Consider the following 15177-nt stretch of genomic DNA (forward strand, 5'->3'; position numbering starts at 1 on the left):
TAGGAGGGCATCTAACCCAGACTGGAGATGTCATGGAAGGCTGACATCCTGAGCTGAGTCTTGCTAGGAATCAATAGGCAAAAGAGAACAGAGTATTCCAGGAAGAAACAGAAACTGTATGTTCTATGATCCTTGATATCCTTCCTTCACTTGACTTTATTTCCTCTTACTTCGTATTTTCTCCTGTGTAACCACACATCCTTAAATAAAACTGGCTACATAAACCTGTATCAGCTTGGTTTGTCAATAGATTAATAGAGAATTTAGCTCCTTTGTATGAGTTGGAACTATCTGCGACACAAATTTTGGTTTCACCCAAAGAAGGGCAACAATTGGGCCAGCCCCAGTGGCCTAGTGTTTAAGTTCCACACACCCTGCTTCAGTGGCCTGGGGTCGGTCCCCGCGCACGGACCTACATCACTCGTTGGTCAGTGGCCATGCTGTCACAGCAGCTCACATATAAAAAGAGGAAGATTGGCAACAGATGCTAACTCAGGGTGGATCTTCCTCACGAAAAAAATAGGAGGTGGGGAATGAAATTAGACAATTATTACAAAAGAACACATGGTAACTGAATGGCTGGCTCTAGTGAAATCAAGCGAGGACTTCAAAGTTAAACACCTCGGTTTGAATCTTGGTCCTGCTGCTTTGCAGCTGTATGACTCAGGCAAATTACAACTTCTTTTACCCTTGGTTTTCTCATCTGTAAAACGCCAATACTAACTCTTAGGGACACTGAGGATTGGAGAAAATACAGTCAAGTTCCTGACCAGTGATTTGTGCTCAATAAATAACAATTATTACAAATTGTTTCCCTGTAATAGCCCTGAGGCAAGAGTGAAAGATACAGCTAATTATAATTAATCCATTACTTGCTTGTAAGCAAACTCTACTTGAGGGGTTGAAAAAGTTTACATTCAACTTTTATCTTATTTTACTGACAGTTAATTTGATTAGGGGAAAAGTCACAGTAAATGTATGCCCAGAAAAGTTCAGAGTAATTAGGAACTACCTTCCAAACACCACCGTTTTGTCCGTTTCCAAGCATAGGAAAAACAGATTTCTGGGTGGCACGGTGTCAGAACCAAACACAAGAATTGGCCACCCTGGAGGTCTCATACGTGGATTGGGTTTATTGGTTTACTAAAACAAATTGTAAATACCTTCAGCTTTTAGAATGGGTACCAAAACGAAGCTGCCTAGTGCCAGGGAAAAAGTGGAGAGCGCTGATCACTAATGGGCCCTGTGAAGCTGTCAAAGGGTCATTCAGGATTCATCTATGCTTTATATGTAAAGAGTGACAATAAAAGAACACTCGTGTTACCCACCATCCGATTTAAAAAGCAGGACTTAATCTATTCTTTCCATTAATCAAGATGATGGTTTTTCAAACGGAGGAACGACAACGCCTTGCCGCTCGACTTCCAGCTGGGCCCTCCAGGGCCTTGCCGGAGAATGAATCAGCTCCCGCAGCCGGCGTGAGACCGCCGCACCAGCCCCAGCACTGGAATTGCACCTGCGGACCCCCAGCGGCGGCCGGGTCACGTGATGGGGGCTCGCCGCCCCTCCCCGGGGCGCGCGGAGTCACGTGGGCGCGCGACCCCGCCCAGTCGCCTAGGCCGCGGCGAGGTGGGGCCTGGCGTTTGCCCCGGAAGTGACTGTCTTCATCTGACAGCTGCTCGTAAGGTGGCGGCGGCGGCGGCGGGCTGGGAGCAAGATGGCGTTGCGGCCGGGAGCGGGAGCTGGCGGCGGCGGGGCCGCGGGAGCGGGCGCGGGGGCAGCCGGGGGAAGCAGGTGGGTGCGAAGGGCTGGGCCGGGGCCCGCCCGCCGCCGCGGCGAGGGATGTTGGGCGGGCGGGTATGGCGGTTTTCGCCCGCTTCGACCCCTTTTTCTTTGGAACTGGGCTACTGGAGAGGGTCGTCCTCCGGGGACCTAGGCCGAAGGGGCGGAGGGAGCCCGGCGCCCGCCTCCTGTCCTCCAGGCTCGGGGCACTGGCTGCTGGAGCCGAGCGGGGAGCGAGCGCGCGCCCAGTGCGGGCAGGAGAGGGGAGGAGAAGGTGCGGGTCCGCTCGGGGGCCTGGGACGGGAGGGACCCCGACGCCTCGCTTCCAGCCCTGGCTCCATCTGAACCGACCAGACACTTCCCTTTCCCCGGGCTTGACCAGGGATGCTGTAGGGAAGGCTCCAAAAATCTGGTCACAAAGCTGGACAACTGTTTCCAAGATGTGTGTGGACTATTTGTCTTTTCCCCTTTTAGAGCGTACTGTCCTTTTTATTTCTTTAACACACGAGAAACAGCAGGAAAATCTGAAGACCTTTGAACTAGTAAATAGAGCTCTTGTAAGCTTAGCTCTTAAGACTTGCCTCCTTATTAAAAAATAATTCGTTGTTAAACACGGTTACGCAGTTATTAGAACAAGGCTTCCAGCCTTTTACTTAACCCTTAAAACAAATCTGTCCTCTGTCGTGTGTCAGCTAATAATTGCTTGTGGTCCTCATACCCAGAGCAATAACGGAGGTGAACATTTGCAACTTGACAAGTTTATCGTTTAGGGAAATGTTTTTTTTTCCGGGAAGTTTTCACCCCACTTCTATAAGGACCTAGTCTGATTTTGTTTTGTTAGCCAACACATACTGCACATATTTGAAGGTAAAATTAGCTTTTTATCTTGAGCATCCTAAATTATTTTTGGAAAACAAAGTGTTAGTTTTCTGATATGCAGCGTTCTAATTTTGGAGTCATGAACACTCCAGAAGTGTAAAGTCTGTAAAGTTATCACCTCCTGCTTCGTATATATGCTAAGTGCTTCTATGTATGCTAGGGAAAAAGAGCAGTCGCTGTTAAATAAACCACCTGTGTGCAGCCCCACTTTGCATTTCCTCTACACATCTTTTAAATTTAAGGCTGCCTTCTTTCTCTTTTGTTTTCTCTTTTCCGCTGTTTCATTAGAGTTTTTCATGAATATTTGATATAAGTCAGTTTCTGGCTGGAGAAGACAAATGTGTAGTCTCTGTTTCTTTTCTACGTGTGATGACAGTCTCTAAAATGTTCTTGAGTGGCATTAAATTGATCAAGTATGTATTAATCTTAGCACCAAGTTCTAGGAAAATATGAACTTAAAAGAATTTGGTATTCTAGGCCCAGGTTTTTGGGGTTTTGGATTGGGGGTTTATTTTAGCTTTTGGGGGAGGGGGACCTCAGGTGCAGAAACTGAAGTGGCTCATTCTCCTTAGTTTATAGTACTTTAACATACTCAGCTCATGAACACAAACTTTTTAATAAATACAGCCTGAATTGTGATAGAAGTTAGAGTGAGTGATTTTAAAATTTCTTTCCTCCGTAAAATTTGCCTGTAACATCTGCATTCTAAAACTCGAGAGGATACGTGGAAGAGAAAAGTGGTTAAAATGATCCTTACCTTGAAAACTGTATGGTCAGTGTTACACATAGTGGAAACTTTCTGAGACTGAGAAGCTGTCTGCTCAATAAAGAAAGAATATTAGGGTTTTTAGACAGCAGTGGTGAGGGCTGAGGTTATTTTATACGGAAGGTTTTTTTAGGGAGAAAGAAAAAGAACCAGGCAGCCTCTCTCAGCTTTTAATGGAGAAAATCCATGAATTATAACTTATCATGTTAGATACTTGTCTCTGTTCTAAGAGACTAGGCAAAAAGCAATGACATTTTCCAACTTTATTAATATTAGCCTGCTTTTGTTTGGTATCCTGAACGGGCTATTTTAGAATAAATGGTAGAGTTGTAAAAAGGGCAAAATTTACCCAAGAAATGAGAAGTACATATATATATTTTTTTGAAGTCAAGTATGGCAGAAAAAAAGAGTTGAGAGATCTTGATTAGTTTGTATTCTTCTGGGATATTATCATTTGTGCGATTGTCTATTTTTTTCCTGCTCTTTTATAAGCTTCTTAAGGGCTTCCTCACCTTTTCATCTTCCACTGCTTCTAGCACAGTCTAGCATATGGAAAACATTCTATAAATGTTAGTGGATTCAAGCTACATTGAAGGCAAAGAAGAGGTATTTCAACTGGGCCTCATTTGGGGGAATAGGAAGGGGTCAAGAGATTGTCATGGAGATGGGAAGGCCTAGTGAACACTAGGGCACAACAGGTGGGCCACACAGACCATGGCACTGAGTGGGAGAGAAGAGTTTTGTGATATGAAACTGAAAAAGAAAATTGTGCTAAAACTTGAGAGGGCCTTGAATATAAACTAAGGAAATTCAGCTTAAGAGGAAATTATTACGTAGTTTTAACTCCAAGAGTAGCCTTATCAAAAGGTCCTTTAGGAAGATGCACCCCACCTGTGCTGTATGAGCTGCGTTAGAAGCTGTCTGGAGGTGGGGAGATCCGTTAGGAAGCCTTGTCGGAGTCCAGGCCTGAGAAGCGAGGGCTCATCTAGGTTAGTAGCAAAGGTAACTGAGAAGGAAGGAGGCATGAGGTAGGCATGAGACAAGTGGAGCTCACAGTTCTGCTTTCCTACTAGGACAACAGTGATAAATAGTGGTTTTGTTTTTGAAATCAAATTGTCGGTCATCTTGCTGCCCAGTTTTTTGCCAGATTGCCTGTCTTATCAATGTCTTACTTAGCTTCTGGTCCAACCAGTCTCCTCTTCCTTTTCAAAGCAGATCCCTTTTGCTACCTTGCTGTGTTAATCCCATTCCCTCAAAAACCTTGTTTTCTCAATCTCTAAGCATGTGTTTTGTATCCTCACTTTCTCTCTACAGACCCCTTCCTCTTCCTCTCTTGAAACTGTTCACTCAAAGATCAGCATTTTCGAAAGCAGTGATCTTTATCGATGAATCCTCCTTCTGATCAGCTTGTCCATAGCGTTAGACGTTGGTAATTACCTTCTTTCGGAAGGGTGGTCCTTCCTCAGTTATAACCAACTCTCTTGGTTCTCAGTGACCATTCCTTACTCAGTTTTCACTACAAGAATTCTCCAAGGTTGTCCTTTGTTGTCTTCTCACTGTATATACACATTCTCCTGGCTATTTCACCCAGAACCAGAGGTGGGTTTTTTTGTTGTTGTTGTTTTGCTTTTTTTACTTTTATTTAAAAGAGCCTAGCTAGATTGGTCTAGACCCTTCTCCTGAGCTTGAGTTACTTTTCTGATTACCTGTTAGATTGCTCCTCACGGACCCACTCTTGCCACCTTTCTTCCCAAACATACTCACGTTGGGCTCCTGTTTTCAGTAAACAGCATCACCATGGGGCCAGTTGCCCAGGCTCAAAATCTCAGCATCATCATCAGCCCTTTCTGCTTTTTCACTGCTGTTCCCCATCCTGGCAGTTTCCAAGTCCTGCTGATTCTTCCTTTTAAATAGCTTTCATTCATGTCTCCTTTTCCATTCCCATACTCTGGTTATGGTCCTTTTCATTTCATTAAGATTATTGTGATAGTTTCTTAGCTAATTCTTTGTACTTCAAGTCTTCTCTGCCATACTGTGTTACTAGAGAAACCTAAAGCACGTTTCTGATAGTTACACTCTCCTACTTAAAACCTAAATCAGGGAAATGCAGATCCAGATCACAGCGAGATACCATTTCATACCATTAGGATAACTATCATCAAAAAAACAGAAAATAACAAGTGTTGACGAGGACGTGGAGAAACTGGAACCCTCGTGCATTGCTCATGGGAATGTAAAATGGTGCAGCTGCTTTGGAAAACAGTTTGGCATTTTCTTAAAAAGTAAACACAGAATTACCATATGATCCAGCAATACTACTTCTAAGTATACACGCAAAAGAATTGAAGAGGGACTCAGATAGATGCTTGTATACCAATGTTCACAGCAGCGTTATTCACGATAGCCAAAAGGTAGAAACAAGCCAGTGTCCATCGACAGATGAATGGATAAACAAAATGTGGTACAATGGAGTATTATTCCACCATAAAAGGGAATGAAATTCTGATACATGCTATAACATAGATGAGCCTTGAAAATGTTAAGTGAAAGAAGCCAGATACAAAAGGACAAGTATTGTATGATTGCACTTAATATGAGATAGCCAGAATAGGCAAATTCATAGAGACAAAAAGTAGAGTAGTGGCCACCAGGGGTTGGAGGGAGGGAGGAATGGGGAGTTATTGTTTAATGGGTACAGAATTTGGGATGATGAAAAAGTTCTGAAAATGGGTCATAGTGATGGTTGTCCAACATTGTGAGTGTACGTAATGCCGCTGAACTGTATTCTTAAAAATGTTTAAAATGGTAAATTTTTATGTTATGTGTGTTTTGCCACAGCTAAAAAAAATCTCTGACAACTTCATATAATATTCAAATAAAATTGAACATTGTAAAGGCCCTCTACAATCCGCTTACTTTTCTAATCCTATATCGTATGTGCAACCTTAAATCATTTCTCTGAACACACCCACAGCTCTGGCCTCAGAGCTTTTGCTCAAGCTGTATAGTGTGCCTCTCTTTAAGATTCAGCTCAAAAGATACCTCCACAAAACTTCCCGAGATATAACCCATCAAATCCATCTTTTTCTTCTCATTTGTGTTGGTGTTTTAGACCTCTCACAGCACTTAGCACATCCTATCCTCTGTTAAAGTGATTTGCCTACATCTGTGTCTTCAATGAGACTGTGAGCTAATTCAGTCCTTTCATGTAGCAGGCACTCAGAAAATGTTCACTGACTTGAATCTAATCCAGCTCTCTCGTTTTATGGATGGAGAAATTGGAATCCGGGAAAATTACACAGTGACAGAACCAGGACGAGTTTCAAGGTCTTCTGTCTTCTAGTTCAAAAATTTTCCCTCTACGCTCACTTCTGACTGTCATCATCCTGTATGGCTATTGGGTAATTCGATCTTGTACTGCAGAACACAGCCCAGGGCCCTGCCTGCCAGTCTTTCATTTATGTAAAAACTTACGTGTTTTGTTTGAAATCTTTGTACATATGAAGATCTCCATGTATTTCTGTTCTGTTTTCAGCTTCATGTTTCCGGTTGCGGGTGGGATGAGACCCCCTCAAGGTATGTGAGAGCTTAAGTTTTGAACTTTTAGTTTTCACTATTATGTTTCTGAATTTGGAGATTAAGTGGGTAAAAAAAAAAAAAGTCCTGTTGCTGCCAAATAGAGTAAAATTTCCATACAGTCTTGAGTCTCTATGACAGTTACTCTTCAAATTTCTCAAAAATTATATAATTTGGAGAATAATAAGGATCATTCCTCATTTCTCCCAAACTTGTTTAAACAGTATATTGACGGATTGTTGTTTCATCTCAGAGATGAAGATTTTCAGGACAAGCATATTAAAGAACGGGTGACAAAAATGAAATGAACTATAATTCTCTGAATGACATCTTCCTCCTATCTAGTCTTCTTCTAAATTGTTAGCTCCATAGGGCAGGGGTTATGTCTGCCTTATGCTCATCAGTATCTCCAGCACCCAGCATGCTGATAGAAAATAATAGGGTCTCTATAGTGTTTGTTGAATGAATAAATGACCTCTTTAGTTATTTTATACTATAGTAGTCTCTTATCCTTCATTGCACTTTCCGTGGTTTCAGTTACCCACAGTCAACCACTGTCTGAAAATATTAAATGGAAAATTCCAGAAATAAACTATTCATAAGTTTTAAATGGCACACTGTTTTGAGTAGCTTGATGAACTCTCACACTGTCCCGCTCTGTCCCTCCCGGGACATGCATCGTCCCTTTGTCCAGCATATCCACACTGTATTTGCTGCCCACCTGTTAGTCACTTAGTAGCCGTCGGGTTATCAGATCGACTATTGTGGTATTGCAGTGCTTGTGTTCAAGGAGCGCTTATTTTGCTTAATAATGGCCCCAAAGTGCAGAATAGTGATGCTGCCAATTCGGATATGCCAAAGAGAAGCTATAAAGTACTTCCTTTAAGTAAAAAGGTGAAAGTTCTCAGCTTAAGGAAAGAAAAAATATCACATGCTGAGGTTCCTAAGATCTGTGGTAACTTTTATTACAGTATGCTATAATTGTTCTATTTTATTATTAGTTATTGTTACTCTCTTACTGTGCCTAATTTATAAATTAAACTTTATCATAGGCATGTATGTCTGTATGTATAGGAAAAAACATAGTCAATATTATCGTGGTTTCAGCATGCACTGGAGGTCTTAGAATGTATCTCACTCAGATACGGTGGGACTACTGTACTGTGTTTTCTCTGTATGAATTTGGTCTTATTATAATTATGTACATAAGAAATTATTCTGATTCAGTTTAAACTGTTTTAAGTCTCAGTTTTCTTCTAGCAATTTCTCCACCAGGTATATCCCTTCTCTCTTGGTTTTGGACAAGGGCCCCCCAGTATCACTTCTAGCGTTGTCTTTAAGAAACAGTAGTGAAGGAATACAATCATGACTCATGCTGCTGTGCCACTGGGACACAACACTGAAGGAGGAATATGCCTGCCCTTCTTTCTGCTCACTTCTCCTGCTCCGCGTACTCCCCTCCTCTGCACATGCCAAGCTGCTTCTGAAAACTGGCCCTTCTCACAAAGTCAGTGTTGACTGGTTATGGTCAACTTGCTAGAGAAACAGAGACTCCTAGGTCACCAAGAGAGATGAAAGATAAAGAGCAGCTCAGTAGCAGGTGGTCAGTGACTGGCTCATACTGACTTGTCTCCATTTATAATCAGTGATGGAGCTTTAGTTTCAGGTAAATTTTTCCAAGGGCCTGTTGTATTCTTTTCATTGTGCTCCCATTTGTGCATTATTTAAGCTATCTGTAAGTAGATGTGCCCCAGATTTAGATCAAATGGTTTGAGATCTGCTGTTCTTTAGGAAGGCATTACAAAGTTATTTGTTGATTATCATGGTTCATTATTTTGCCTTTTTATAAACTTTCAAGTAAAAATCTACACATGGAGCGAAGGAACAGGACAAGAAGAGAGCCCAAAAGGTTGCCTGATATTTTTTTATTCTGGAATTTGGAATTGTTTTTGAGATTTTTTCTTTTTCCAGAGTATATTAGAGTGGACTTTTTGATCATTTGAAGGCTTTAAATTATGTGTGGATTGTTTCTGAAAGTGTATGCAAAAAAAAAAAAAAGACAACAAGAGTGGCCACAAGCTCATGAGTAGGTGAACAGGAGACAGGAGAGAAATGAGACTTACTTTCCACTGTGTGTACTTTTATGCCTTTAAATGTTCTACCAAATACTGGAATTACCCATTCAAGAATTAAATAAAATTAATTAAAATAAATAAAACTTTAGGTCCAAAGAGATAAGAGGGAAAATGTCTTAGTGTGGTTATATTCAGTCTGTGCATTCTAACTCTCCATGACACCTCAAGGCCTTTGCATTTGGTGTTCCTTTGTCAGGAATACTCTTCCCAAATATCCACATGGCTCGCTCTCTTACTTCCTTCAAGTCCTTGCTTCAATGCCAGCCCATTGGTGAAACCTTTTCTGACTGTGAAATAGCAGCCACTGTTTTCCCTGACTCTCCCTTTCTCCCTTACCCTGCTATATTTGTTGTCCTGGCTCTTATCACCACCTGACATGTGCTTATTTTTTTATTGTCTCTCTCCTCCAATTACAGTGTAAGTTCCATGAGGGCAAAAACCTGGTTTTTTTCACCTCCGTGTCCCTAGAATGGTGCCTGGTATGGAGTAGGCCCTCCAATACTTGAATAAATGAATAGCTTGCCGCTAATATATGTTACCTACAAATGTGGATGTCTATGCTTCTGAAATTAAACTATGTATAAATAACTTTGAAGGTAGACAGAACCAGCAAGATAAACATGGCATGCTTTATCGGACCTTTAATTTTTTTTAATCAAAATTTGATTAAAAGCTCCGTATAGTAGACCTACATAGATGTAATGTATGGTAAAATGCAACATTCGATTGAAATTTGTGTTCAGGCTATGTAGGGATTTTGTTTTATTCGCTGTTGTATACCGAGTATCTAGAACTGTGCCTAAAATATAGCAGGGGTTTAGTATTTATTAAATCCCCACAGGGATGTATCTTCATTCTCCTCTGCTCTTGGGAATACTTCATCGGAAGACTTGGGGAGCTCCTATACTCTCCATCATACTTTCATGATAGTTTTCCTGCCATTGCATTATACACTTTGCATGCAGATGGCTGTTTTATGGTAAATGTCATATTAACTATTCATGTAAGGAAAGAGAAGAGGAATATCATTTCTTCAAGTATATTAGGTATTAAACAGCTCTACAGATGAGAAACCAAGGCACAGAAAGAAGTTAAGCAAAAGCTCGTAAATGACATGCTCTTAACCACTATTGTGTTAGTTATCTGATGCTGCATAAAAAAATTACCCCAAAACTTAAAAAAATAAACATTTTATTATTTCACATTGTGTCTGTGGGTCAGGTATACAGGAGTGGCTTTACTGGGGGGTTTTGGCTGAGGGCCAAAGAGATTACAGTGAAGATGTCAGCCAGGGCTGTAGTCATCTAAAGGTTTGACGGGACTGGAAGATCTGTTTCCAAGATGGCTCAGTCACGTAGATGGCACATCTGTGCTGCCTTTTGGAAAGAGGTTTCAGTTCCTTGCCACATGGATTGTCCATAGGACTACTTGAGTTCCCTCATGATGTGGCAGTGGCTTTCCCCAGAGCAGGTATCCAAGAGAGCAAGGAAAAGCTGCAGTGTTTTGTTTTGGGTTTTTTTTATCTTTTTTTATTTTTCCTGCTTTTTCTCCCCCGATCCTCCCAGTACATAGTTGTATACTTTTTTTTTAAGTTGTGGGTCCTTCTAGTTGTGGCATGTGGGATGCCGCCTCACTGTGGCCTGATGAGCGGTGCCATGTCCGTGCCCAGGATCCGAACCCACGGCGAAACCCTGTGTTAGCGAAGCGGAGTGCGCGAACTCAACTACTCGGCCACAGGGCTGGCCCCTGCAGTGGTTTTTAAGAACTAACCTTGGAAGTTACACAGTGTCATTTCCACAATATCCTATTGGTTATACTGGTCAGCCCTATTCAGTGTGGGAGAGAATGACAAGGGATTGATTACCAAGAGGCAGAGATTGCTGTGGGCCTTCTTGAAGGCCAGATATCACAGTTAGGGCATGCTATTAATGATTTAAGTATGCACAAAAGTTCTGTAGTGTAACAGGTATTGTATTATTTCATTTTACGGATGAAGTTTTCTAACTTGCCCGAGATCACATAGCTAAGTAAATGATGGAGTTGGAATTCATATCAAATCTGTCTCACTCCAGAGCATGTGCTTTTCCCACCTCCCAAATAATAAGTCCTTTAGGTACTTAGGGTTTTAAGAAAATACACTTTAAAACACATTGCCTTTAATGGTACCTTTCTGTTTTTCAGCAGGCCTGATGCCGATGCAGCAACAAGGATTTCCTATGGTCTCTGTCATGCAGCCTAATATGCAAGGCATGATAGGAATGAATTACAGCTCTCAAATGTCCCCAGGACCTATTGCTATGCAGGTATTTGCCTCTTCAGCCAATTGTTTACAAAGTTATTGTTTGTTGTTATGTGTCTTCATACTACAGGCTGCATACTCGGAGCTTAATGTGATATTTAGAAATAAGTGTGGTCTGCATCTTAGGTGGCTTCCTTCAAAATAAAATGAATATATGTTCATAAGAGTGAAAAAACCAAGATAAGTCATTTAAGGAAAATTTGGTGACTTCTCGATTTGATTACTGGTTTAGAAGAATTTTAGAATGACATCTTGGAAAATTCAGGGGCCTGATGCCATGAAGCAGCATTGTCGGAAGTAGTAGTGCTGTTCTCATGAAAGGAACAGTGTCGTTGGAGGGCTCAGAGCCTTCTTTATACTGAATTATCTTGACTAATCCCCATAACAACTTTTTTTCCTGTTTTTTCTTTGTTGAGGAAGATTAGCCCTGAGCTAACGTCTGTTGCCAATCTTCCTCTTTTTGCTTGAGGAAGATTGTTGTTGAGCTAACGTCTGTGCCAGTCTTCCTCTATTTTTTGTATGTAGGATGCCACCACAGCATGGCTTGATGAGTGGTGTGTAGGTCTGCACCCAGGATCCAAACCTGCAAACCCTGGGCCGCCAAAGCAGAGCATGCGAGCTCAACCACTATGCCATTGGGCCAGCCCCACATAACATGGAGGTGGTATCTCCATTTTTCTGATGAGGAAACTGATGCTTTGTGAGGATGCTCACAGAGCATAGCAGGCCCAGATTTGAACCAAAGTCTTCACCACGTCTATACTTAACCATATTCTATATTGAATTCTTTCCTAAGAGTATTAGGGAGCCATTGAATAGTTTAAAGCAAGGAATGACGCAATCAGATTTGTTTTTCAAAAAGATCATTCTGCCTGCTGCTTAGAGAGTGATTGGAGAGAGAAGAGAGCGAAGGTGAATATAAGGAGAATCAAGAAAGGCTGATGTAGTGAGAGCAGTGAGGTGAGGTGGTGGTAGCAGAGCAATGGAGACATGGATGGTTTTGAGAACCATTTAGGAAATTAAATCACTAAGACTTGCTGAATGATTGGATGTTGAAAATAAAGGAGAAGGCAGTATCAAATTGATTCCCTGTGGTGGCCACCCACGTATAAAGTAGAGGAAGATTGGCACAGATGTTAGCTCAGGGCTAATCTTCTTCAAGCAAAAAAATGAGGAAGATTGACAACATATGTTAGCTCAGGGCTAGTCTTCCTCAGCAAAAAAATAAAAAGAAATTAAAAAAAGAAAAGATTGTCCTGCTATCGTGCTGAAGGTGTGTCTCGCATAACTGGTTATGATCATAGATAGGGAGTGTAGATTAAAGCAAATAATGTTGCTTTTTTTTTCTTTTTTGTAATTGGTGAATGAAATTGATAGTAGCATGGTTTAGTTAGGTACTGCCTAAGAACGGCTTCTTCCATTTGGATCTCCATATCTTTGTAAATGAATCCTCTTCAACTATGATATCCATTTAAACCAAGTAACAAAATAAACTGAATCTAGGTATCACATCTTTGAATGGCTAAATCCAAAGTGTTAGTAGTATTATTTAGAAAAGATTCATTCACAAATAAGCCAGAACAAAAAGGACTTTTGTACTGTTAATAAATATTTTAAGTACCATATATTTCATTTTTGCCTAATTATTTAAAATTTTCTATTTCTATGTGTTTTATCGTGTATACAATACGTTAGTACGATAGCACATATATTTCATTTATAAATAAGCAGTATTGGGAGTTTACAATCAGGATTTAAGTTGAAACCATTGTTTTGTAGAAGTCGTTTAAGCAAACAAAGCTATGTTATGTGAAGATTTGGGAAAACTTCCATAGTCATTCTGTATTCATCTCCACTAGGAAGAAAATGGAAATAAATTGAGCTTTTGTAGGTTTTCAATCCATGTTACTCAACTTTCACTAGGTTATGCTGCAGAAACAAAATCTCAGAATCTCAGTGACCTACAGAAACAGAGGTTTCTCTCTCATTTGTGATTCGTGTCCTTTATGGTGGGCTCTGACTCAGCTCTGTGTGCTCTCTCTTCTGAGACCCTTACCTGGGACATCCCAGACTCTTGGCATAGGGAAAAGAGACGGCCACACCCTGTGATGTCTTTTAAAGCTTTCAGAGGTAGCATTTATCAGTCACTTCTGAGCTCCAAAGTAATGTGGCCCAAACCAGCGTCAGTAGGGGAGTGTACCAGGAGGCATGCACACCACATAGGGATGCGTAATCCCTTAGCATAAGGGCAGCAAATAACTGGAAACAATCTACTGTTGCTTTCTTTCAAAGATTGGCACCTGAGCTAACATGTGTTGCCAATCGTTTCTTTTTTCCTTCTTCTCCCCTAAAGCCCCCCAGTACCTAGTTGTATATTTTAGTTGTAGGTCCTTCAGGTTCTCCTATGTGAGACGCCACTTCAGCACAGCTTGATGAGCAGTACTAGGTCCGCGCCCAGGCTCTGAACTGGCGAAACCCTGGGCCGCCGAAGTGGAGCTTGTGAACTTAACCAGTGAGCCATGGGGCCGGCCCCAACAATCTATTTTTAACTAAGATTTAGTAAACTTACTGCTGAATCTCAACAGCTGATACAATTTTTAAATTACTGATTCTCACACTAAACATTGTTTTATGACTTACATGATTATCTGGAAAACGTTTTTAGAGCTTGGAACAACCAAAAACAATAAGGATCTCTAAAATGAAGAACAATGAGAAAAAAGTAAACTATCAGATTTGATAGCCCTCAAATAATTTCCCTGAGTATCAGGAGCTTAGAATTAATGATTCTAAAATAAAGAAGCTGACATCTTTGCTTTAACCTTCAATCTTCTGACAGACATTATACACCTTGGAAGCCGCTCACTGTTCTTACAGGAGAAATTCATTGAGATCTTATTTTTTCCCCAAACTCAATAGCCCCAACCAACTACAGACATGTGAGGAAAACCCATTATTCTTCAGTCATCTCTGAAATCCTTGAGGGGTACATTTTCAGATAAAAGTCAAAGATGAAAGTTAGTCTTGGTTGCCACAAAGCTCTTCACTCCCCGAAACTCATAAAAAGAAACCATCCACAAGATTTACAGTAAAATTTAAAATGATTATCCTGAGATATTTCAAACATATAAGTAAAAGTAGGATATATGGTGAACAAGTGTGAGTCAATTGCAAGCTTTATCAAAACATTTTTAGTTAAACTTTTTATTTTGAGATAAATGTATATTCACGTGTATGTAAGAAATAATACAAAGAGATCCATTACCTGGTTTTCCCGATGGTAACAATTTGCAGACCTGTAGTAAAATATCCCAAGCAGGATATTGCCGTTGCTACAGTGGGGATACAGAAGGTTCCTATCACCCCAAGGAGCCCCTTTGTTGCCGTTTTACAGCCATATTCATTTCCCTCCCACTGCACACCCTTCCCCCAACTCTTGGCCGTCACCAGTATGTCCCCCATTTCTATAATTTTGTGATTTCAAGAATGTTATCTAAATTGAATCGCTAAGCTTTTGGGTTTGGGTTTTTGTTGTTCAGCATAATGCCCATGAGATTGATGCAAGTTGTTGGATATATCACTATTTTATTCGTTTTTGTTGCTGAGTAGTATTCCATGGTATGGATGTACTACAGTCTGTCTGCCATTCACCCACTGGGGGACATCTGGGCAGTTTGTAGTCTTTGGCTATAAAAAATAGAGGTTATTGTGTGCACATAAGGCTTCATTTCTCTGGTGTA

The 15177-nt window shown here is 40.9% G+C and overlaps 1 protein-coding gene across 11 annotated transcripts in view; it reads left to right on the forward strand.

Moving 5' to 3' along the window:
* Positions 1 to 1702: 1702 nt before the first annotated feature.
* The window catches only part of SYNRG (synergin gamma), an 84288-nt gene continuing 70813 nt past the window's right edge, over positions 1703 to 15177 (forward strand). For 9 of the 11 annotated variants that reach the window (XM_046675214.1, XM_046675219.1, XM_046675220.1 and 6 more), the window contains exons 1-3: positions 1703 to 1794; positions 6963 to 7003; positions 11320 to 11441. In XM_046675214.1, the coding sequence (XP_046531170.1) occupies positions 1718 to 1794; positions 6963 to 7003; positions 11320 to 11441 (240 nt within the window). In that variant the 5' untranslated portion in view covers positions 1703 to 1717. The remainder of the gene's footprint in view (positions 1795 to 6962; positions 7004 to 11319; positions 11442 to 15177) is intronic. The other 2 variants (XM_046675215.1, XM_046675218.1) reach the window with 1 other exon arrangement.

This window comes from Equus quagga, chromosome 11 (genome assembly GCF_021613505.1).
Source record: "Equus quagga isolate Etosha38 chromosome 11, UCLA_HA_Equagga_1.0, whole genome shotgun sequence".
Classification (NCBI taxonomy): Eukaryota; Metazoa; Chordata; class Mammalia; order Perissodactyla; family Equidae; genus Equus; species Equus quagga.